The following is a 25646-nucleotide window of genomic DNA, read 5'->3' as shown; positions in this document are numbered from 1 at the left end:
TGCATTCAAAATCTGGAAGGAAATGCTAGGAAAGGTACTGTGTTTTCTTTTAAAGAAACTCGACTAGTCAATCAAAGTTTTAAAAAACCACTTCAGGCATCAAACCAATATGGGCAAGCAACTTGTACAAAAATATACTGTATAGAAACACAGTTGGAAAATTGCATAGAAAATATCCTTTTATTTAAATTGAAATAAGGCACAGTTTTACTAGCTATGGTTTGGCTGTAAAAATGCAAGTCTATTTTGATTACTTTTATGTCGTTAACAATATTTTCCATAAAAATATAGGTGCAGGAATAAAAAACCCTTTTACACAGAGTGGGAAACACTCTACTGTAAAATTTCACCAAATTTAGTGTAATTCAGTTGTTGAAAATTCAAATGCCATTTTGAATCAGGATCCCATATGTTATTGTCCTCCAGGCTGTTCAGGGGCCGATGCTGTGCTTTCTTCATTTCCTGTGTAATCCAGGTGTTCCATCATCTAAATGTAAAAAGAAAAAAGAAAGGAAAAGAGATGGCTCTTTATAAAGAAATATTGCTTTCCCCCCATTGATCTGAAGTATTTGTTAGCTAAGAGAAATATAATTAAACATTTGTTAGAGTACATTTTAGCAGCATACAGATAGGAAGTCCTCTATAGATCAAAGAAGTATTCAAGCTAAATAATCAAAGCTCCATTAGCTAATGCTTTCCACTACAAAAGCATTCTCCAACCAAGGACTCAAGTCCTCTATAAGAAATTAAACTTATGAGTCAGAAGTATCTTGATTATTAAATACAAAGAACAAAAAAAACAATTGGGTTTAAGCAAATTCTTCAAAGACACAGTTTTCAGAACTGGAAGTAGACTCTAGGATCTAACCTGACGTTTACAGGTAGCAAGCAACAGCTTGAACAGAAAAGAGTGGCTTTCTCTTTTCACGGCTGTAAAGGCTACCTATCATTATTAGTAAAAACTAACTCTTGGTAACATCTCTTTGTAAATTTTCCTTCTATTTTAAAGAGGATAAGGGAAATGGAACTGTAAAGTCCTGCAACAGATGAGAATCTAAACCAGATTATTATGTAGACTGATTATACTTTCCAATTAATGTAACTGATTAGATCACTTGAATAACACAAGACAAATTTGTACTTGTCCCAACTAAAAAGCCCCATTTCCCTATCCACTGCTGTACTGCTAGAGGGCAATGAAGGCTCTGGTCTTCCCCTTGGGAAAAGTCATTGAATGTATTACACAGGTAAAGTACACATTTGTTAGTGAGACAAACCAAGACCATCAGTTCGAGGGCTTCAGAATTAAACATAATGAACAAGAGGCCAAGAACTGGACAGTTTTGGTAGCTGACAACCATAGATAGAAGATACACAAGTAGCACAACCAATGCTGAAAAACAAAGTGCCAAGGAGCTCATGTGCCCAGCGTGGCAGGATTATTAGGACAAGGGATAATGCATTCAGCATCAAAAGGTAGAAAACCACACGGACGTTCTTCCTTAGTGGAATAACCAGCCCAGGAGTGAGAATTCTCCCTGTCTTTCTGTAAAACAGCTGCTCACTGTGTGGGTTCTGATCTAAGCTGGGCAGATTTCCACACAATAGGTTCCTTGTTTACTAGCACCCACTGGAGAATCCTTGGCAACAGGCTCTGACACTGTTGTGCTGTACACATTTTAGTGTGATATAATTCTATGTACAGGGCAAAGAGACAAGTTCCATTAACTTCTCTCTTCTTCTCCAGCTGTGACCCATCTCTGTGCCATTCCTTCTTTTATGCCAACAGAATTGTTTCATTGAATGGCCCACAAATACACCTTATCAAAAGCAGGTTTGCTTAAACAAGCTGTTTCACAGTCCAGCCACACCAACATGCTGTACAGTAAGCTGACAGTTCCCAAAAACAAGTCAGTGGGATTTGGGTAATGCTCAGGAGAGCCTAGTGGCCACAGTATCAATTTGACTCAGACCAGAAAAGGTCTTTCACAACTCTTTCTTCATGTGTCAGAATTAAGACAATAAGAATAAAGGCAGGCACCAGTCTTGCCAACAGACCTAAGAACTGAGTTACAGCAACAGCACACACTCAGTCCAGCAGTGAACATGCAGCTCCTGTGACAATGACAATTTTGCATTCATTTCAGTATATTCAGACTTTTCTCCCTGCACTGTAACCAAAAATCCACATCAAAAGTCACCCAAAGCAAAACACTCCCTACAATTACAGAACTCAAACCATCCCTTGGAATGAAGACTGAAGTATTTGTTTCCAGGATAAAACAAGAACAACCTCCCCCCACAGTACCATATTACATCAAGTCGTGCCATATATCCTCCTTCATCCCAGGGAAGATCATCTAACAGCTGGCAGAGAGAAGGTAATTTTGGTCAGCAGAGACAAGATGGTTCTAGAGTTAAGAGTCACCGCTATTCGCAACAATTCGGTGTATTCCATAATCAAAGGTTCTTTTCTTAATCCTACAACACTGGAAGTAGCAAAAAATGTACTTTTTTGTACAAATGCTGGAGACAGCACCTGTATTTAAATTTTAAATTCTCAACTTAATAATCAGATTTTTAAGTTAACTTTTAAAAACCTGAAAAAAACTTTAAAAGGCCCAGTAAAGCATCAAGGATGTTTTGATGGGGGTTTTTTGTTTTCTTTTTATATAAATGTTACAAAGTTAAAAAAGCCACCCCACCCCATTTCTAATCTCTCTTCCACATTGAAGGACAGCCCATAACTTGAAGCTGGGGACAACAGGTGCCTCTCTAAAAGTCTGACATTGCATTAAGCAGCTTTTCCCACAGATGTATCTCCATTGTAGATTCTCTCAGGACAACTCCATCCTCAAAGCCTCAGCAGAAGTTGCAGGAATCTTTATGACAACCAGTAGCAAAATGAAGGCACCTCGATACAATCCTGGACAAAGTTGTTGTTTTAACCCTCAAAAGAGTCAAAGCAATCTGACATTGTGGAGAGCTGATGAACATGTTTAAAAGTGGAAGAGATTTAGAAGCTCTGCTCCCACATCTGAATTCCTGACAGTTTTTAAGGGGGAGGTGTTAAGACAGCTTTGTAACTGAAATACATTTATGTTTAACCTATCTCCTAACACGGTGAACAATTAAAAACTAAACCCAGCAAACTCACCCCAAAAAAGCACTCCCACAGAGCCAAACTAGAAATGGCAATACCAACTCCTCCCTGTAAGACTACACAGTACCTAAGACACACTTGTCTGCAAGATTCACTTGGATGATGTTGCATTCACAGAATTCTTAACAACTCACAGGTATGATGAATCTGTGAGTTTCTAAAAATGTGATTATAAAAATGATGGTACTAAACTGCAGGTGCATGCTGTGTAACATGCCAATGCCAAATCTGTTGATTTATTACTTCAAACAGAGATAAGAAGTGCCAAGCACTTAAAACTGACAAACTCTTAGAAGTTGCAACTGTCCTATGTAGAAAATTTCAAAGTTGCATTAGTCCACTAGATTTTTCATGTTACTACTAAAAGTATTTCATAGTTTGTACTGATGCAAAAAAACTAGTATTTTAAAATTAATAACTGGAAAATAAGTATGAAATTAGTTTATCATGCAGGCATGCATGAGAAGTATAAGTAATCCAGAAAACACAGAAAAACCTTTATTATACACTCCACAGCAGCAATACTGCCTATTTAGGTGGCAGGAAAGTCGGTACATTACTCTCCCAAGAAATGCCTGTGCCTGTGCTTCAGAATAGTTAAAATGTTTTCCTGTGCAGCAACTCATTACAGCTCAAGACTACTCCATAAAAAAGCCACACAGAGCATAACTAGAATTTCAGACTGCATCATTACACAGAAACAAATGATCTCAGCTATGAATTATGGGACCTCAGAGCTATCTTGAGGAGTCAAGTATTTGTCATATGTATAAAGCAGAAACTGAAAAACTGGTTTTAACAAACCTATCCAAGAACTTGAGTGCACAGAGCAGGACAGAATAGTTTTAAGCTATAAAAATACAGTCTCACCATCTGCTTCTAATTTGCACTCAACCCCTCCCACTTTCTAATATCATCTTCAGTTTATATCTAATTTCTTTATTATTAAGGCTTTTTAATGAGACTTAAATTGTTAAAGTTCTCTTTATTAGAAGAAAGAAGCTAACGAGAAGTACTTTTTAATTGAGAATTTCAGACACAGTCAGGGAGAGTTCACCATCTCAAATCGTCTTCAGTGTACAGAGCAGACACCCTACGCTTTATAAATAGATGTAGAACTCCAGACCAGCAACTATAATTCAAGATTATATTTAAATTCCACATGAAGCTGAAATTTGAAAGCTTGCACTGCTCCCTCCAAGCTATGTGGACAGTAAAAATAAATACCATCAGTGTTAGCAGTCATGAGCTACAGCCCAGAAAGGTCAAACCTTGCTGCAGACCACAAAAGCTGGTCTGAATCCTGGCTCCCACTGCAAGCAGTGCAGGCAGGACGGGGTAAAGGACACTGTGCAGCAGTCAGGTGACAGAGGGACAGTAGGTGCAATTACTAAAGGCAAATTTATCATGCTCAGCGTTATAACAGAATATGACAATTTTTGTTTAGCACTAAGCAGGTTTCATGTCAATGCACTGACACAGAAAAATCAGGTGAAGGACTTCAATATAGGTAACAGAAGAGAAAATAACATCAGTTGTAAATATTTTAAGACACTCCTAAGGATTTGGGAAGTTAGAAAGCAGAGAAGCATAGGAAGCCTGCCTTCAGGCTTAGGAATCATGGCTCTGTTGCTACTTAATTACATTTTCCTGTATTCCTTTAAAAAAATAAAAAACCCAAAACACTCAAGTGCGATGACAGATTTATATTTTGTCTTCAGTTCTATCCCCTTATATTGAGCTATTCAGAGAAATTAAAAAGTAGATGCAAAAAAGACTGAAAAGAGGAAGCAGAGGGAAAAAAAGGAAAAAAGAAACCACAAGATGATTAAGCAAGTTGCATTTAAAAGAAGACCATAATCACACCTTGTAGCAAAGGCGTCCTGGACGAGTCCGATACCTAAATAAAATTCAATTATTAAAACCATATGCAACAAAACCAACAAAAATCAGAAAAACCCAAAACTCAAAAAAGCTAACTAATGAACTACCATGAAGTTTAGTCACCTGATGCACTGCACATGCTCTTCTACCTCTATTCTTAGGACACTTTGCTCTAACAACTGTGCAAGGTTTCTCTGCTCCCATGAGGACAAAGCAAACCTCTCCACAAGTCTGACTACCCTTGTCAATGGGGCACCTCTCCCCAAGTCAAAATCACCACAGCTGTAGCCAAAAAAGTCTTCTGACACCTTTCTCTATCTTCCTCCTTAGACTGAGCACTGAAAACTGGACATTTCAACCCCAGGCCTGTGTGGGCTGGGGTGGTTTGGGGTTTTGTTTGTTTGTTTGGAGTTTTGGCATGTTTGTTTGTAAGTGCAGTAAAGACAGTTCAAAATACAGCTTTAGGTGAGGAGAACATCAAATGAAAAGATCAACACTGCAGCATTTCCAGAGTGCAACTTGAATAACACCCTCTGGGAAGAAAAATTAATATAAAAATATTCTTCAGATAGTTATAGAAAAATAGGATTTAGCAAAGTTACACAGAGGTGCTCAATCACAGACGAGTCTACTTGGGGTGGTAGAGTGGGGGTTGAAATCAACATTTTAAATCATGCTAGAAATGGAAGTCATCTGACCTCAAAACAAGCTGAAGTTCAGAGTAGTTTTAATCCTTCAAGAAACCAGTTGAAAGGACACGAAATAACTACTATGGCAACATAATTCTTTCAAGTATGAGTTTTGCTACAAGAAGTACAAGAAATTTTTTTTGCTCAGGAGAGCTGCCAAATTTACTTAGGCCAGTCTTACTCAGAACTCAAGTGAAGAAAATAAATTGCAAAGCATTTTGCCCCTAACAAACCCAGAGCTACTGGGCTTCATATATATGATGCTGTTCATTTTAGGATAGCAAACAGTCACCAATTTATATATAAATGCACAGTAAGCCAAATTCATTCAGACCTACAGAGGAACATTTCTATTCACTGGACCTCAGAAAGGAGAAAAGGTGCTTTTGTAGACAAAAAGACAGGGTATCTAGTTAAAGCTGAAAATCACCAGAGTAATTTCACACCTAGCCAACCTCCAGCTGAAGCAGGTGTACAATATTAGTTAGATGAACAAAAGGTTCAGCTGCAGTGTTTAGTTGTAATACTATAGGAGCTGCCTGCCTGTAGTTTTACATTTACAAGAATTACCCTTGATTTCCACTAACCCACTTAAACCTTGCAATCCAGAAGTTGAAAAAGCAGGAGCTGCTCCTTTCCATCAACCTGACACCCACCTTCCCCCACAAGAAACTACCCAATCTCAGAGTTCAACACAGCCTAGACACAGGTGAGGGTCTGAACTCACACCATATTGGACTTTAGGTCTCAAGCAAAACGTAATCTGAGATTGGTCTGCCTTATGATCAGTGCCAGCTCACAAGGGCTACTGGCACACTCAGCTACCACAGCGAGTTCCAGCAGGGAAATGTGCACGTGGCCACAGACAGCAGGTGGGATTTTAAGGAGTGCAATTCCTGGGTAGTGTCAGACATAACCAAGGGGGAAATGCAGAATGCCCAAGGCAGTGTGCCCACAGTGTGTGCTATGACAGGAAACACTTATGTAACCACCCAGCTATTTTGTTGCTGAGTGCTCGGTACAATCCTGACAGTGCAGGATATCAGTGATGCATGGAAAGTTTCTAAAATTCTAGTTGATCACCAACCTTTTTGGAACTGTCTCTGATACAGGACTAGTGCAGATTGGAGTCTGCATGCTTAGTTCAGTGACTCATGTCATACTACATCAAGATGATCGATGAGGAATGTCAAATTACGAGAACAGATTTATGAAAATAGAACAAACTACTTTTCCTCCCTAAGTACTGAACCAGCTATTTCATCTCCCTTAAGCTCTGTTCTCCATGTCAACTCCTAGACTAAGATTTTCTAAAAGTAAAAACTGCTTTTCCTTATTAGTTCCAAAAGATCACAGGAAGACCAGCAAAAATGGGACTGCAGGTGATTTATTACCAAGTACTCAAAGAAGCATATACTCAAAGGAATTAACCCAAGGCATCCAGCCTACCTGGTAACTGCTTCCTTTCCAAAACTTCTTCATCTCTTTGCGCCTCCAGGCAACAAGTGAGCTGGTGATGAGTGTACATGGTACAAGATAGAGAAGGGCAGGTTGTCCCATCTTCATTAGTGCCAGAACAACAAAAGTCAGCACCATACCAACAGCATAAGCTATAAAAAGATATTTATACAGACACAATCAAGAACAGGAGAATTTTTAGATTAAGTCAGATAAGCCAGAATTATTTTTTTTAAAGCAGTATCTTCCTTGTTAATATAACTGAAGACAGACAACTGGTTGTTCTGCATTTGCAAGATTTCTCAAAGCAACTGACTACCTTTAAGAATAGTCACTTTAAATATTAGCAGGCACACTAAAAAGAGTTTATAAAGAGATTCTTGACAACATTGAACTTTTACCTCAAGAAAACTACCTAGTTCTGACATTTAAACAAAGACCAACAATACTGAAATATCACATGATTTACCTATTGTGCAGGAAATGTAGTATACAGAAGATGAACTTGTTTGAACATCAAATCTTCGACAATAAGCAACCAGAAGCCCTTGAAGGAAAAAAAAATTTAAAAAGGAAAAGGATTAATGAAATGTCTGGCCAGGAATTTTCCTCTCCCCAATCTCCAAATGAAAGCAGCATAAAAAAAATTTATAGTAAGACTTCCCACTACTGTATGTTATCTTCTTCCCATCTATTTCTGGAAAGCCAAGAACCAGTTTAAGAAATCCTACAGTAAGCCCAGGAATTCAAAACCATACTGGAAATATGAGCCAAGTGAGCTCAATATTAAAAGGGTTTGTTTTTTAAGCAAGCTAATTACATTTTCAGTAATTATACTATTGTAGGCTGTTTTCAGTTTTCTAACACACAAGAGTAACAACCTATTTTTAATACTTTTCTTCGACAGGATTCTAATGCTCACACTTAACATTCAGCAATTTTGCCTACACGTGCTTAAGTAGTTTGCTCAACACTCCAACTATGGCAAAATTCAGCTCTTCTGACAAAGATGGAAAAATTGGGCAATATATTTTCTGTTACTTCACCTCTAATTATGTAGTCTTGGATACAAAAATCCCATGAAGTCACAGAATACCTACTTTCTGTGAGATTTGGATGAAATTTAGTTAATACTGACAACTGGATTTATCCATGTGACTTGTATTTACACAATCCAGCCCAACAGAAAAAACCTGTCACAATTGAAGTGTTCTGCAACACACCAAGCTTTCTTCTTCTGTTGTGGCTTCTGTTGTATTCTGCACTGACAGATCAAGGCAAACTGCAGCACTTGATTTAGTAATTACTCTGTGAATAAGCTCTACTGTAAGTCAGTTGAGAATCAAACCCAAAATATTTAACCTTAAGTTACAATTACCAAAACCTTTGCTCACCTGGGACAATAATGTCTCCAAAACCCAGCAATGAAAATGGCAAGTCACACAGTGTCGATGCAGAGTGTTCAAGTCTAGGCACTCTAATAACCACAGGTAACTGGAAAACATTATTTCAGAAGCCACATAAATCTCATCTAAAGCATCCTGGTGTTTTGGATTTTTGGTTGCTTAATTTAATAAACAGTTAAAATATAATTAATTTATTGTTAATGCAGAACTTTAAAATAGGTCGAACCTAAAGTAAAAACCAGAAACCAACACAGAAAATAGATAAAGCTTAAGGCAACAGGTAAGCTGGAATTTCAGATTTACAAATAATATACACACCAAAAAAAAAGTTAAAACAATATTTAACCATGTAATTGGAGTAACAAATCTGGATTATTAACCTAACTATAGAATACTGATCAATGATATCCAGGCCCTGAAGAGAAATTTGGACAGTCAGGTTTTCCCCAAAAGAATAGTCTTTTCAGAGGGAATAATTTAAAAATCCAGTATCTGAAATACAATCCTTACTTTCTCATGGGGAGCTGAGCGTTCAGTAGGGACTTCCACCAAGTTTCCATCACTCTAGGATCAAACCCAAGTCAACAGGAATTTAATACTTATAAGAAAATAGCAGAAGCTGCTGTATTTTGTGAGAAAGTTATGCCAAAAAGCGCACTATGAATTAGCTACGCAGAGTCAGTATTTTTATGCCGCACGTGTTAAAATGACTTTTCATACCTTTTCACTGTTTCCAAAGGGACCAGCTGCAACTTCAACCATTATACTTGCCCCATTCTGAAATTACAGTTATTTTTCCAAAAGTTAGTGGTTTAATGCATCAAAATTTTCATACTACATTTACAAAAACTGCTTGTACCTCCACCTACAATTCAGGATTGGAAAAATCCTGAACATCAAAGCAAATGCACAAGTATTGTACAGTATTATACAATAAAAATCATGTAGTCCAGCCTAAAACCACTGTTAAAAAAAGCCCCAAACTACAAGTCCACTAGATGTAGCTGGAAGTTTAGATAAAAACATGTCAGCTTTTTCTGCCATGAGCTTTTCTGCTTCAAAACAAGAGCAGGTGATGCTTGTACAGAATTCATACTACACTGCAAGTGAGCATGGCAGAAAATACTAGAGCATGTTCCAATATACAGGTGTTTAAAGCAAAAGAAGGAAAAAAACTGGAGGGCAGCAATTTCTCATCATCACACTGTCCCTCAACTGGGGACAGTTTACTTTTGGCCATGTGATTGCCATAAAAATTTAGGCCATTGTTGTTTTAAATGGGTAGAAAAGAAAAGAAAGTCAGCTTTTCCTTCTTGAGAATTCTGAAAACACTGACCTGTTGGACAAAAGCACTGCCCCAGTAACCAGACATTTTTGTTAAGATAAATTCACAGACATACCTTCGTGATAAATGGTGTTATGAAGACAAAAAACACATCATATAGAAGCAGAAGGCCTAGAAGTATTACACAGGACTGGTAAAAAAAAAAAGAGAAGAAAATATTACTGTGGGTTTTCAAGGATTACATAGCTGGATTCTGGTACCACTATTGTGCCACCATGTAAAAACCAACCCAACCCAACTCCACCCCATGCCATGCTTTTTAATCTGGCATAACACTTAGAAGAGGGTTAGTGTCTTTTAATAATTATTAAAAATTGTAAAGATTACATTTTTTAATATAGATTTCTTGAGTGTTGAAAATCTATTTCCTGACAATAAACTTCCAGATTCAGGGCAGTAGAATACTATGTTAAGGTAAGCAACTTACAGTACCTTAAAGTTGGGCATTTTCAGTGTTTTAATGAAGTTTAGGCAGAAGGCAACTCCCAAAATATCTTGCAAAATCCAAGCCCACCTAAAAATAAAAATACATTTTTACAGGTTGTAACACTAGCTGGTATGGCTTATGTTTTGGATTTGTGCTGGAAACAGTGTTGATAACACAGGGATGCTGTAGGTAGTCAAGCAGTGCTTACACAGAGCCAAGGCCTTTTCTGCTTCTCACCCCACCCCACCAGTGAGGAGGCTGGGGGTGCACAAGGAGCTGGGACAGGACACAGCCAGGACAGCTTGGGCCCAGCTGGCCCAAAGGATATCCCAGACCATGTGTGCCATGCCCAGCATATAAAGCTGGGGGAAGAAGGAGGAAGGGGGTGATGTTCAGAGTGATGGCATTTGCCTTCCCATGTCACTGTAATGCACGATGGAGCCCTGCTTTCCTGGGGATGGCAGACAGCTGTCTGCCCATGGGAAGTGGTGAATGAATTCCTTGTTTTGCTCTGCTTGCATGTGCAGCTTCTGATTTAACTATTGCCTATTAAACTGCCTTTTTCTCAACCCATGAGTTTTCTCTCTTTTAACCCTTCTGATTCTCTCCCCCATCCCACTGGGGGTGGACTAAGCCAACAGCTGTGGGGGGCTTGGTTTTCAGCTGGGATTATACCCTAACAGTTTTCTTCATCAATGTTCTAAAGAGAAAACGAGTTGAACATGGGCTAGAAGAGGGCCTTGGTGTCCACTTGTGTGATTGCTCACTTGACTGGGAGCCCTACTGAGCATCTGGCTTAAGATGCTACTTGGGATGTACTGCAATACTTGTGTACTTGTGGTCCTGTGCTTCTACAGGCCCAGAGGAAGCACAGGACCTCAGGTCCCTATGCTCTTCTGGACCTTTTCCTTCTGGGGCAATCCTTAGCAATCAAGCTAGTTCTTCCTCATCTTCACAGGTTTTCTTGTAACTTCAAATTACCACACAGTTCATTTGCATAGCTTTGTTCTCTATTACTCCCAGGCTTGTTAAGCTTCATAAATACTTTCATGACTTTTTTGAAATTGGCACTGGAGTTTAGAAGGATGCTACACTCCAGGATTAGTGGTAGGATGGGAAGTTCATTAATGCCAATTATTCATATTACTCTGAAGTTAGAATGCACCACTTACCTGTCTTCATTTCGAAACACTGCCCAGACAACAGCTGCTGCTGTGCAGAACACAGCAAGAAAAATAAGCCTCACTTCAATGGTTTTGTTACAACATGTAATCCTAAAAGAAAATAATTAAATTAAAAGAGAAAGCCTGCAACAGCCAAGACATATGCCTGTTCTATCACATTTCCTTAAGCTGACCAGCTGTTCTCATCCCAAAAGCTTCTCCTTTGCCCAGCTGTTCTGTCCAGACTAAAGCGACATTATTCTTGCAACTGCAGCACCAATCTTTTTCTGGACTACACTAAAAACCAGCCAAGTGGGGCTTTGATGGCCTGTCCTCATTTTAGCAAACACATCCAGAGAAGGTAGCAAGCAGGTTGAGTTTGTTAAATCCATTTCTGTCAGTTAACTGAACTGTCAGTGAGGGACAGCCGTGTCATGATTGCACAAAAGGGTGGTGGTGAGGAAAATCAGTTTTAGGACACATAATAGAAGATTTAAAATGGGGTAACTATGTACTGCAAAATTGTGAGCCAATATCTGTTTCCAGTTGTCTGGGACAGTTCTTGAACTGATATTAACTGACAGAAGTAATGCCTGCAGCTTACACAAAACCTGCTGTCTTTTCTACCTGATCTCTACCTTTGATGGGCTGCTGGATCACCTGGCACAAATATCCTGCACTAAGGAACAGGTAAACAGAATTCCATGATTCCGAGTTCATAAGCATCATTCTTTTGGGGAAAAAGAATCATTTGTTGCATTAAACATTCAGGATTTTTGAAGTGAAAATACAAGAGAGGAAAACAGGGGCACTCCCATACTCACTAATAACTGCAGGATATTTAACCCAGAGTAGTAAAAAGAGGCTGTCTGTACACTGACAACACACCACCCAAGTCAGGACTGTAACTGCTGCCTTCCAACATGGATGACATGAGCAATGTGTTGCCTTTGCAATAAAGTTAATACTTGGCATTTCACAGGTACAGTATAGAGTAATATGAGGGAAAAAACCCTCTACTGCCTACAAGGCAGTACTTGTTCAAAACAGGATCAAATGTGTAGGATCCCCCCCTTACAAAGTTCCTTGATGAACAAAGTGAGCACACGACAGGCAATCAGAATTTGGTAAAACCAAGCTCAGACAGCCAAGCAGAGCCTTTCAAACTTGACTACAGCAATGCTTTCCAATGAAGGTAATGCAGAAAATCTCCCACAACTATTTTAACTGTTGATTATGCAACAGATACCTTTAATATCTATTACAGAAGCTTGTAATTTTCTTTTGTAACTATCCCCCGTGCTAAACCATACAGGAAATACTTTGTCAAACTCATATTTTCACGCCACATTGAGTAGCAACCAGAAGATATGCAAAGGAAACCTCACACTCATAATAACTGAAGGTGAACAATACCTGCACTGCCCAAATGGGATTTCTCCTACTAATGCTGCCAGACAGTTGTACAGACTCATCGCAGAGGCCAAGCAGAAGACTGATATTATAACATACACTAAATAAAAAGAATGAAGATGGGAATCAGTGACAAAAAATAACAAACAGGAATCAAACACAACAACATACATTTGATATTTTGTGTTCAAGAGGTGTCTGGATCTAGTGCTGGGTGATATGGTTTAGGGGTTACGGTGGTAGTGTTGGGTGGATCATTGGACTGGATCATTTGAATGTCTCTTCCAACCTTGAGGATTCCAGGATTTCATGATATAAACTGTTAACAGCTATAGCAGTGCTTGATACAGTCACTGGAGACTATAGTCAGCTGATGACAGAAAGTGCTCAATTCTGAGTGTCTCTGCCATGACAAAGTTCTCATCAAACAAAAACTTAACTTAGAGGTATCAAAATTGCTTTCTACCCAGATCTTCACTACAAAAAACTAAAACCAAACACCAAATCCCAGCTACTAAAAAACATTCTCATCAAGCAAACTCTAACAAATTGTCATTGCCATCCTCCCAAGAATGTTGACATAAATCACACAGTTTTTTTACTCATTGCTAGTCACTTCTTCTCCCCATCACTTCATTCAGAATAAGCATTGTTAAGACAGTCTTTGCAAGACAGTTGAAGAAAGCTTCTCTCCTTTAAGTAGCAATTGCATCTTTTTAACCTTCAACTCACACATGGAGAGAACAATTAAAAAAATTACATTCATTCCAGTTTAGAAATCTACTTTCAGACTTAAACACCTAATAAGATCACATAAAAAAATAAGTCAAATGAGATTATTCATTGTTTCTTACCTAACCACTTGTAGAAGAAATAAAGTAAGACCAGCATGACACAACAGATGGCAACAAACAAGATAACTGTTACAGGGGTGAAGGTAACATTTTCCTCCTTCTTCCGTCTGGTTTCTCTCTCCCCTGGACTTGCTATTGCTTTCAGATTCTCCCTGTTTTAAGAAAATGACAAACACATTTACCTCAAATGGCAGATTATGAAAATCTTTTACTATGATCATATTTGTTGGCTGTAGAGCATTTAGACTGACAGTGTTCCAGTTTAATCCTTCAAACTATTATTAGACTTAAAACCACAGAAAAAATGGTATGCTTGCTGTTTGAGTTTCTCTCCATTTTTAATGAAGATATGCACTTCCAGCCTAGCATAGATCACAAGGAAAAGATTCTTAACTGCAATCCTTTCCAATTGTGTGGTGACTGCCAACTTTAAGGAGCATGCCCCAGTCAAAACCCTGATCTGTATGAAGAAAAGTAGTCCAATACTCTTAAACTCCTTTCCAGGATGCACACACTCAGCTCTGTTAGGGCATGACCTCTGCCTACAAAATTTCTTGGGCTAAATGTAGACAATTTGATAAATATGTCTACAATAAATCAAAATCATGAGTATTGCACACTGTTTTAACACCTCAATTAGACATTAAGTGTCTGTAAAACCCATTCATGTTAGCAGAATGAAGCTGGCTATGTACTAGTTCTTTTACTCTGTAATTATAAGGTGTAAGGGTAAGTGAAAGAGAGGGGGTGTAATTGGGGACCTTCACTAGGAGTAAAATTTCTGTACATACATACTCCATATTTATACCTCACCATGCAAAATAAGGAGACTTAAATTGCTGCTTGTTCTTTGAGCAGATAGCCCTTCTACTCTTTAGTACAGACACCAGTGCAACTTGCCCATCAGATAACATGTTCCTGATGAATCCCAGGACCTACTACAAAACGCTGAATTCAGCACAAACAGCCACCTTCAAAAGAGAAAAACCCACAGGAGCAAGGCACTTTGTTAGATGAATCACCTTCTCAGAAGACATGCTTTGAATAAGCAGCTTTAAAAAAAAAAGCTCACCCTAGATTTATGAAAGAGCACTTTCACAAGTTTAATAAATTACACCTAGGTATTTTTCAATATGGCAGACAGCATCACATGTTGTTATTTTAGCAGTCAGAGCAGCCACACCCTGCAGCACTGCAGGGTGAAAAAGAAGAATAATCAGATCCAACCTTTTAAAAAAAGAACATATACACCTCCCCTCGTTCTACTTCTTTAATCTGTTTAAAATCACTAGATTTGCGTAACTAGTGGGAAAGAGGAAGCTGTTGTTATCACATACAATCCTCTCCCTGTTGTTCTGGGGACCAAAGCACCAGAATACCACTGAGACATGGAAGGTAGCAACACACACTGGCCTATTCAGCATACACAGGCACCCAAGAATACTGCAGCATAATGCCATGCTCTCAAAGGCCAGCTATAGCCAGCTAACCCCAGACTAAAACCAGTTCTGTGCATCTGTTAAAGCTGCACACCCAGCATAGGGCACAAACCCCTACTACCTTGTTTCTGTCTTTGCCACATTCTACACTTCCACTCCCTCCTCTGCCCTGCACAAGGACTGCTGCTCCCTCCTTGTCCTTTCCTAGTCCTAGACCTGCTGCTGCCCCAGCTCTGCTGCTCCACCAGATAACACACAAAGCTGAAGCAGATAAGCCAGGCTGGACTTTATCTGGAGCCAGCCAGACTCAACCAAACTGCATTTCCCAGTGTTCCTAGGGACAGGAGTGCTGCACTGCCAGCTGGAATGGAGCAGCTGTACAGACCCCTGCCAATGTAGACACTACATACGACTACAGAAATACCTCTTGAATCACTGGACTTGAAAGGTGTAATGAAAATACCTAATTTCTATTGTGGATATTGGAGACCTATGATGCCAGTTACAGACTGCTTGGTAATTCATCAAAATGTTAACTCATTCCTTCTCCTAAGAGCTGTATTATCCCTCAGGGACTTCTACTCAAGGCTCCTCAAAGATCTGAGGTGATTTTTCAGAGGTTCCAGTGCTCAAAAATTTCATGGCAAAGCAGCTAATTGCACTTGGATCTTCTAATTTTATAACTACCAGCATAAAGCAAAATAATTTCTCACTGATGATAGTGGCAGTTTTCACACACTTTGCAGTCCATGTAATTTAAGCAGCTCCATTTCACAAACTTACAGTTCTGCTACTCCGCTCCAGTAGCCTCCCAGTGCCACTGTAGACACAGCAATTAGGAAGATGACAACCATGCTGTAATCAAACTCTGGCAAAGGTGGTGAATACAGAGTCACATTAACTTCATTTCCAAGTGTCTGAAAAATAACACACAAGTTGGTTCATAAGGAGAACAAAGAAATTATAGGGTTTATTTTCCAACAAGATGTACATCCTGGTTTCCTGCTCTTGATCTATACAATGCTGAGAGGAAGTTTTCAACTTAGTGCACAAAAGATCCCATATATTTGCCAAGAAGCAATGCTTTCCATGTTATCTTTCAGGATGGTCAGGTTTGCAAACAATCCTATTACTACCAGTGTGGAAACACAGAGATACCACAAGACAAAACGGTACTTCTTTGCATTCTTTCCACACTTCCCAGAAGTTGTGCCTCTAGCCCAAATATATCAAGTACTACCAAAGATGTCTTCTTTGCAGGAAAGCATATCTAAGGTAATCCACTTGAAATACAAACTCACAGGTCCACTAAGATACCAGCAGAGATCTACCTCTAGCTCTTGAAACCACAAATCTCACCGTTCAGATATAGACATGATGCTTCAGAGAGAACACAGCAAAAAATCCAAGTGGCAGAAAGTTATTTACTAGCTTTACATAAATATGATTTGAGATGGATTCAAAAGAGAAGAAAGCAATTTCACATTACTTATAAAATGTGAGACCTAAGTAAATAAAACAATCAATTGAAGGACGGTGAAGAAAATGGAAGAGAACACTGAGATGTAACTCAGTGAATCCTACAAAAAATCTTGAAAGCAAAACCAAGATGCTTCCATTTGACTGAAAGGTGAGATTTAAGAAGCATAGAATGGATGATAATTTGACAGAAAATGGAAGGTGGTAGGGGAGACAGGCTTGCTGTTGCAGTCAAAGGAAGTCAAGACATCTAAAGTTACCATGCAGTGAGAACAGACTTCAGAGATGCTGCAAAAAACCCAGATTTGTTTACAGTCTGCGTGTCAGATAAAAGCAGGAGAGCAGAAGAACATGCCAGGCAGGTTTGGCTACAGGAAGATCAAACTGGAAGTAGACTGAATGGGAAGCCCAGTAGTGCAGTGGAATACAGTGGCCACATGGGAAGAAAGCTGATTCATTTCAGCATCTGAGTTACCTAATTACAGATAATAACCTTTCTGCAGGCTAAAAAAAGTCAGAATCACTCTTTTGCCTGCAGTTATGGAAGTTCAGAAAACAAGGAATAAAATTAAATTCCAGTGAAACACTGCAGTTGTATGAAGTGGAACATAACATTAAAGAGAAAAAAACCCTATCCAAATTACAGCATCCTCTATGTAAAAAAAATAAAAAAAAAAACAAACCAGATTCAAAGAAGTGCCAAACCCCCCAAGAAACCTAAAGGCTCATACATTTTTAGTATTAAATTCCAACATATCTTAATCCAGTTCTTCCTTTAAGTTTCATAGATCTTACAAAGTATAGTTTGCATTAGAATCTAAAGTAACTGTTTCCTTTTGTTCCTATATTGTTCTTTTCTTCCCTAAAAACTTGCAAAGTCTCAACTTCCTCCACAGGGAGCACTACAATCAAACATTGCATCAGATAACAACTGCAAGAGGGCTGTCAGCTGTTCACTGACTAGATCTGGGACACTGTGCTATTGCTATTAAGACACATGACAGACCTACCTCAAATGGTGAAGGCTCACAGAGATGAAGTCTTGTAAGAAAAAGTAAAAAGAATGCTTATACAAACCAGTTACCCTCAGACTGGTGCTGTCTGTCTCTTCTAAATAAAAGGAGAAAGCTGGAAGCCTTAAAAAGAGTTAGACCAGAAAAACAACTGTAGTGGGAAGAGTACAATGGCTGTCAGAGTCTAAGCAGGACATACCATTCAAAACAACAGCTGCCAGTGACATGACAGAAGGCTTTGGCAAAAAACTGTATCAGAACTAGGAAAGGATCACTTGTAGTCTGGGCTGTGTTCCTCACTACTTTTATCTCATTGTAAGACAAATATGAACTCTGATTCAACAGCAGTATGAGACATCATGTGGCATACCAATCTGCCAGCAAAGTTGCTTTGGGGAATTACTATGCCTATACAGAAGTGATTCTACATGACACCACCCTGAGCAAAACAGGGCAATAAAGTGCTGCAGAGAAGACTCAGAGAGCCAATTAGGGACCCAACCTTGCCCCACTTCCCTTTCATGTTACTAGGGCATTTTAAAATCACTCAACTAAGCAAATGACACTTGTCTGACTTGAAGGAACAAATCTGAAGACAGAGGACAACCTGAACCAATCCACATTATTTATCAAAGCTACAGCAGACTGAGAACAGTCACCACAAACCTTCAGTCGTGTCAGTGCTCAGCAAGTAGCAATCTTCAATGGGAACAGACAGCAAACAACCAAAAAGTCCTATAAATCTAGGCAGTTTCAGTTTGCATACTTACCTAAGACAATCTCCCATGGCAGCTCTGAAGATTAAGAGCAGAAATGGTGAAGTGAGCTTGCAAATTCATCCAAAGAAGCTAAGACTACAGAGGTTAGAGCTAGCCTCTGCTCCCTACAGAAAAACATGTGCAATGCAACTCCTGCTTAGCAAACCTATTTAACACTAAATAAAAAACCTAAAACAACAATAACAATAGAAAAAGCCACACTGAAGAAAATATATTGTTTTCCTTAAAACTCTCTGCAATATTCTATATACTTCCCAAAACAAACTTCCCTGCTTATAAAGCGTAGCAGATACCACAAGTGCCTCATTTTAATGACAAGCATTTGGCATCTCACCATAAACTCATGAGCAGAAACTCACACTATACTGCCTAACACTGTAACAGATGCTGTCACGCCATATAAAAAGAAAGCTCCTCATCTGGCAAAGATAAAAATCCCTTTCACCCTCTTCAATATCCAACTTGATAAGGTGCTGCTTGCCTGAAAGCTATTGTGCCATAGCTACAAGCTCAACTGTTGTAGCTTCCAAAGGAACAGCCCTCTCAGGATCTGTAACTGTACACAAGTCTACTGGAAGACAGCTTATCTTGTTTAGCAGGAAGACCTCTAAGATTTCCTTACCTCCAGTTAAGTATTGTGTTTCCCATTCTTAGTGTTCTAATCTTTTCTCTCATTCACCTGAGTTAGGAAGACCAGTACTTCCATGATTTAATGTCCATCCTCTTCTGAGAAACTGAAAGCAGTATCTATGCACATTCAAAACAGGCAGACATCTGTATCTAACCTGAAACTATTTTATTTATTTGTTCAAATAACTAAGTTTATACAAACCATAACATGCTGAAGTTCTGTTACTTACCAGCTGCATATCTACTATGTCATTGTATCTTATAAGAGCAACTGGAAGAGTCACATCTTCAAAATCAGTCTTGTTGTCTGAAATAGCAGACTAAAAGGCAAAGTATAAGTGATAAGTATGTTGAGCCTATTTGTGAAGCAGGTTAGATCCCTAAAAGCTGATTATCCTTTAAATTTCAGTGTATTTCCAGGAAGGTAAAAAACAAAAAGCTCATTCATCACCCTGTGCAAAAGGTTAATGAAGACAGATGTACTTAAATCACAACAGGTGATACTAACAACACATCTGGATTCATACAGCTCTTGTGCTTTTATAGTATTACAAGGGATAATCAAAACTGTTTTTATTCTCTACACCTCTTAAACAAGATTGATTTTTCATGATAATCACACAAATTCATAAATTGCACATATTGGTACAAAAATGTTGCAGCTGTGATAGAGAACAAAAAAGCAACAGAAGTATCTGTGAAAATATCTCAAAATACCCTTTTGTCTTCAAATTTGGATCACATTTTTGTAGCTTATTTTTATCATACCTGTCTAAAACAGTATCACCTAAGATTACATGGAGTTCTGAATGCACTAAAATTAGGGAATGATAAAGACAAGTATTTGCATTCAGAAACATGACTGAAGTTATAAGGAAGAGAATAACAATACAATGTGGTTGTAGATACTTGCAGCTGACATAACCCAGCATTGCACAGAGGTAACTCAGTCTCAGAACACCAGTCCCACCAGCACAGCACTCTGTGGGAGGGTTAATGACTCCTACTGGAATCCCACTCATAGCCAGGGTCCTCTGCTTTTGGGCTTCTCTCAGCTAACCCTGTACAACACCTCACTGGATCAAACAGATAAGACACTATTTCACCACACAAGAAAACTGTGTTATAACTTACCAGCCCGGATTTACTGGCAATCAACAGCATCTTAGCACCCAAACTTTGTGCAATTCTTGCTTTCTCCAAAAAGGTGCAGTTTCCTCTCATCACTACAACTGCTTTGTCCTTCATTATGCCAGAAGGAACTTCAGATGAACTGCAGAGGACTGTGGAAGTCAGGTTTTCCAGAGTCCTGAAAGTCTGCAGAGAAAAGAAACATGACAAAGCTAGGAAATTTGATATTACAAACTAACCTAGATGAGTACATTACTATGGTCCTTAACTCGAGGTTTGCCAGAAAGAGGTGTAGCAGAAAACAATCATTAATTCAGGAATATAAAATCACAGCAGCAGTTTCTGCAGCCTGCAATACTGAGGGACATTTAGAGCAGCATATAACTGAAATAATCAGGCTGTTTCTAAGTGCAATTCACAGCAGTTGTTCCTGTAAATTAAACATAAGAAACTGGTTACGTAGGAAAACCCCTACTTGCAGTTCTGGGGAATCCAATGTACACTCTGTGATATTTCCAGGTGCCCAAAAGGGCACTGATGGATACAACACAATCAGAGTTCCAAAGTATAATGCTTGTTCAAAACCTGCTGTTGAGTCTGATAATGTATTACTTACTACAAAATAGTAGTAAAAAAATTATATCCTTATTTCAAAGTTTAATTTCATATTGACAATTATGTTTAAATTGTTGTCAATTTTCTTTAGCCACTTGGATGTCTTGACTAACTAAAGTAGCCCAGCAAAGATGTCTGAGGCAGACAAATGATTTTTACTCTTTTTTACATTGAGTTACCCTGTGAATGAATGACAGAACGGAAGGCAGAGTGCCTTGACCACTCCCAAACACAAAGTGTTTCCTATTTATATGAAGAGTGCCTAAAGAACATTAATTTCTGCCTCACACCAACACACTAAGAAAATAAGGCATGATGATGCATTCCAGATAATCTATTACACCACATGTTTTGAAGACAAGTAAACAGTACATCAAATTGCTGAACCAATATAAAAAAAATCTGTTTCAAAAGATTATCGATTCTGTAAACAAATAAACAGAACTTTAACTCCCAAATATAAAACATAGACATAATGATAACACCTGAAGGAAAGAAATTAACGGTATCAAATGAATACATAAACACATTTAAAACTGGTTCTAAGCACAGAGAGAGAATCCCTTTGTAAGCTTTAGAAGCCATCTTTTTAAAGCATAGAAAAGCTCACTCTAATTTTTTTTTGAGGGGTGACAGGGAGGGGACAGCATGACCCAAAATGGTAAATATTCAGTGTAGCACCTACTTAACATTTTGAACACCAGCTATAGCTGACCCAAATTCATACTGCATTCTAGTTCTCAGAGACTGTGACTACAAGCTACTTACAGCATTGTCCAGGCTTTTTGGAAGAGATGTCCACTTAGAATTGTAAATGATGCAGTAATCCTTTGTCACTGGGGGCAGCCCGCTCCCGGAGGCGTGCAGGATCCCCTCATCCGCGGCCACCTGCGAGAAACCAGGGGGTTCTGAATTAAACAAAGCTCAGAATACCACTTATACAGACATCCCTCTAAAAAGCTGTTAGGAAGAGAAAGAGCTGGTAGGAGAAAAAGAATTTATTCACTTAATTATTTTACATAATGACTAATTCCATGAGAGATGGGCAGCTTGAGAGCAGGCCAGAAAACAAGAACCTAGTTACTGTAATGCTGCTTCTCCTCTTTGCAAACACAATGTGTTCATGATATGCACAGCTCATGTCACCAAGTATAGAATACCAGCAAGACACCCAGGCAAATGATTTCAGATTCTGTATCCCATGCCTTCCAAAAAGTGTAAAACTTTACATGGAAAGCAATTAGAACAGCACATGGAAAAAAGATGAAAGTCTTTCCCTCCTTGCAGACTCTAGAATTTCCCCTACTAATAAAGGTATGATATGACAATTCCTGAAATATTTTTTCTCAAATAACTGTAAACACAGAGACCAACTAGTGTACTTTAAAAAGAATTTGTGTAGTTAAGGAAATACTGGTGTTTCTTAAGATTAGACTCCCTCACATAACATGATTTCTGTTATTTACTAATACATCTGAATTTTAAAACTTCTAATAATTTTATGATATATGCCTCTCCCTAAGCATTAATAAAGGTCAGGTGCTTCAGTGGATAAATGAACAGACTAAAGATTAAATGCAGCTACAGCTGCATAGTACTGAAAATAAACATAATTTGTATCTCAAAGAAGTGTCACCTTAGGAAAACTGGGAGATGAATTCATTTCATCTATCTGTCTTGAGACAGAAACTGAGCTCCATAGCAAGAAGTGTCATTAGATTAAAAACAAATAAACTTAAATCCTGTTGTAAATTCCGTATTTGTATAAAAGAACACTGAGACATTAAGCTAGAAGTGGGTATGGGGGGAAAGCCCAAATACTTGTGATATACAATGCTAACCATTAACAGTGCTACAGAGGCATTTCTCCTCTAGCTCACAGATCTGTATTCTTCAGCAAGTGTGAACTGGAGAGAAAAGAAAAGCATGTGACGATATTGTTTCAGAGGTTTATGTCTGCCTGGTTTGAATAGCAAAAAGCCTTCTTCGGAGGAATCCATTATATTGGCTACAGCGCAGGAACATCTGCTGGGAGAACTGTGTCAAAGGGCCTGAGCACATTAACTGTTTAACATAGAACAGTTCTTCAGCTGTCAGCTAAAATAAATTGTTCCATGATTTATGATCAGCACAAAAATTATCAAACTTCCCTCTTAAGTGCACTCACCTAAAAGTACAAACTAACAGCAAATTAAAAGCAGTAAAGACTTCAACAGGTGCAAACCCCAGATGTTTCTATCTATGAAAAGCTCTTTCTGCTTCACAAAGTAGAATAATAAGTGTCTTCTGGGTCCCAGGAAATCAACTGTTAATGCTACACAAGCGTAAATCTACCTAGAAGGAGTGATTACTTGCCTATTTGATATGCTTGTTTTGTTTGGCAAGCTTTCCCTCCCTGGGGATGAATCAGGGAACACAATTCATCCTCATGAGGCGGAGGGAGGCAGGACCAGAGTGTGACATGTACCCACACGTATTCATTGCTGAGCTCTGAAGACAGCATTTAGAAGTCAAAAAAATTAAAAGAAACACTATTGATGGACCACATTTGGAACATCCCTCCTGAAATCCTGTTGCATCCAGCTGACGTTCTCTCATTTTCTAATTGCTTCAGTGTCCTTCTTTCACAACAGACAAGGGCTACTGGTTTGGGCACCTGGCCTTGCAGTCAGCTGCATCACTGAACAAATCCTACTCTCAGTATACATGCAAAGTAAAAATTTCTTACTGAGCACATTTTCAATCTTGTTACTTAAGAGAAAGACTAAGAGTGTGTCCACAAAAACAGGTCCTGAAAAAGATTAACCTGCTTCCATAGGCTGACTTGCTCCAGCATAAAAATGTTCCCACATGGTGTAGAGGCGTGACAGCTGTCCTCACCTAAAGGGGCATCACCATCTCCTCTCACTTCAGGTTCAGACAGTTCCCAATGGCCCCTCACCTCCAAACGAACTCCTTCCTATTTTTGAAAGGTAGTTCTCTCATTGTATTTCCCTTCCTTAGCACCTTTAAACACTTTTTTTATAATTCCTTATCTTTGATAGAGAAGAAGCATCACTCTGTCTCTTGCTCTCTAATTTTCCTAACATGTCCTGTCACTGCAGGGATACAAGCTGGAGCTGACTGCTGAGCTTTGGAGCGTACCAGTAACCCCACCACGCAGAATACAGGAACTCAAATGAACCAGCAGACACAGAGACCAAACCAAGCCTATATTTACAACATCCACCATAATTAACATCCAGGTAAGACATACAGAAACTCAAAGGTACGGAGCAGGGAGAAGGTATTCTGCACCTAGCAAGTAATAACATAGAAAGAAAGAAAGAGAACAGAACAGCCATGAACAGAACAAGCATCGTTTTGTTGTTCTGTCAGTGGCCTTGTGACACACACAAACTGTCCCTTCTTCCCTCTTTCCAGGCACTGACTCAGGGGAACATGTGCCCATGCCCAAAGAGCAGCAGTGGTGCTCTGAACACCTATGACCTTCCTGAGGGCCAACTCCCCATGCTGTTAATACTCCAGATACAGAATCCAGTGCTCACCACTGCTACAACTGCATTTGTAGAGCAAAGGAGGAGGCAGGACATGGGGCAGGAGCTTTACAGGAGGGCAGATGCCCCTTCCCTTGTCAACAGCAGCCAACCATTGGGTTAAGGAGCAAAATCACTCTTCAGAAAACCCCAACATAATCAGTGACAACTATGTGGGACTCACAGAGAGAAGACATGAGTTACTTCATCCACAAACATTCTCAAGGCATTAACAGACAGTGCTGTGCACCTGTCACATATTCAATGGTGACTTCCTACACAGGAAGTACGCTGCATCCTATCTTACCAAAACAAGATAAAAACTATGTCAAAAAAAAGCAAACAACAACAACCAAACAATTTAGTGGAGCACCATTTAATGCAGATATGCCCTTCATACTGACTCAGCAGATTACAGAGGTTTCTGGCTTCCCTCTTTCACTACCCCATTTGGCAGAAAGCAGCCTGCCAGATTTCAATGTCCACCTGTGGAAAGGGAGAAGCTCCGAGTATGTCCCACACCGAAACCGAAACGGCCCTGGACAGGACAAAAGACAGGACACGTACACACACCACGAGCTTCCCCCCTTTCCTGCACCGTAATTTAAAAGCCCCTAGAAACAACAGGTTTACCCACGCAGGCACTCGGGAGATTTATTATCCCGACTCCCAACGCGTGACCGGAGCCGGCCTGGCCTGGGGGAACCGCGGGGCCTCTCCCGAGGCCCAAACCCCACGGGCCGCTCTGCGGAGCGAAACCGCCCCTGGGCCGGGGGGAGCCCAGCCCAGCCCAGCCCAGCCCGGGAGACGGGAGCTCCCGGGAACGGGCATCGGGCGGGCACAGGGAGCCCCTCGGCCGGCAGCGCCGGGCGGCCCCATCCGCCAGCGCAGGCAGCGCCGTCCTTACCGGAGGGAGCAACAGGGCCCCCAGCAGGGCCCACAGCAGCCCGGCCGCCCCCATCGTCCTCTGCCGGCCGCTCGGGGAGGGGCCTCGCTGGGCTCGGGCTCCGCTCGGCCCCGCCGAGCCTTTCCCGGCTCCCGGCGACACTTCCTGTTCCGTGCGGCGGCCCCGGCCCGGGCCCGGGACGCGGCGGGTCCGGCGGGGCGGGGGCGGCGCTGGGGCGGCCGCTGGGGCTGCGCGTCCCCGCCCCGCCTGTGCCGCCTCCTTTTCCTGCGGCTCTCGGCGAGTCCGGGTCCCGCCCTGCAGCTGCAGGTGAGCGGG

At 40.0% G+C, this 25646-nt stretch overlaps 1 protein-coding gene across 4 annotated transcripts; it reads right to left on the bottom strand.

The window, feature by feature from the left end:
* Positions 1-161: 161 nt before the first annotated feature.
* On the bottom strand, positions 162-25594 carry SPPL2A (signal peptide peptidase like 2A). 4 transcript variants are annotated; one of them, XM_064668857.1, is made up of 17 exons: positions 25332-25530; positions 21657-21776; positions 20277-20459; positions 19373-19462; positions 16025-16158; positions 13803-13954; positions 12952-13048; positions 11545-11646; positions 10378-10459; positions 10001-10075; positions 9321-9377; positions 9111-9164; positions 8589-8688; positions 7664-7741; positions 7186-7346; positions 5030-5063; positions 162-487 (listed from the first exon to the last, which is right to left on the bottom strand). In XM_064668857.1, the coding sequence occupies exons 1-17, from the start codon at positions 25383-25385 to the stop codon at positions 456-458; spliced, it is 1605 nt and encodes a 534-aa protein (XP_064524927.1). In that variant the 5' UTR covers positions 25386-25530; the 3' UTR covers positions 162-455. The 4 variants fall into 4 exon arrangements, with proteins under 4 accessions (XP_064524927.1, XP_064524930.1, XP_064524929.1 ...); XM_064668860.1 differs by lacking the exon at positions 5030-5063 and having other exon boundaries at positions 25332-25594; XM_064668859.1 differs by lacking the exon at positions 9111-9164.
* Positions 25595-25646: the final 52 nt, after the last annotated feature.

This window comes from Pseudopipra pipra, chromosome 12, assembly GCF_036250125.1.
Source record: "Pseudopipra pipra isolate bDixPip1 chromosome 12, bDixPip1.hap1, whole genome shotgun sequence".
Taxonomy (NCBI): Eukaryota; Metazoa; Chordata; class Aves; order Passeriformes; family Pipridae; genus Pseudopipra; species Pseudopipra pipra.
This window is presented reverse-complemented; position numbering and strand designations above follow the sequence as displayed.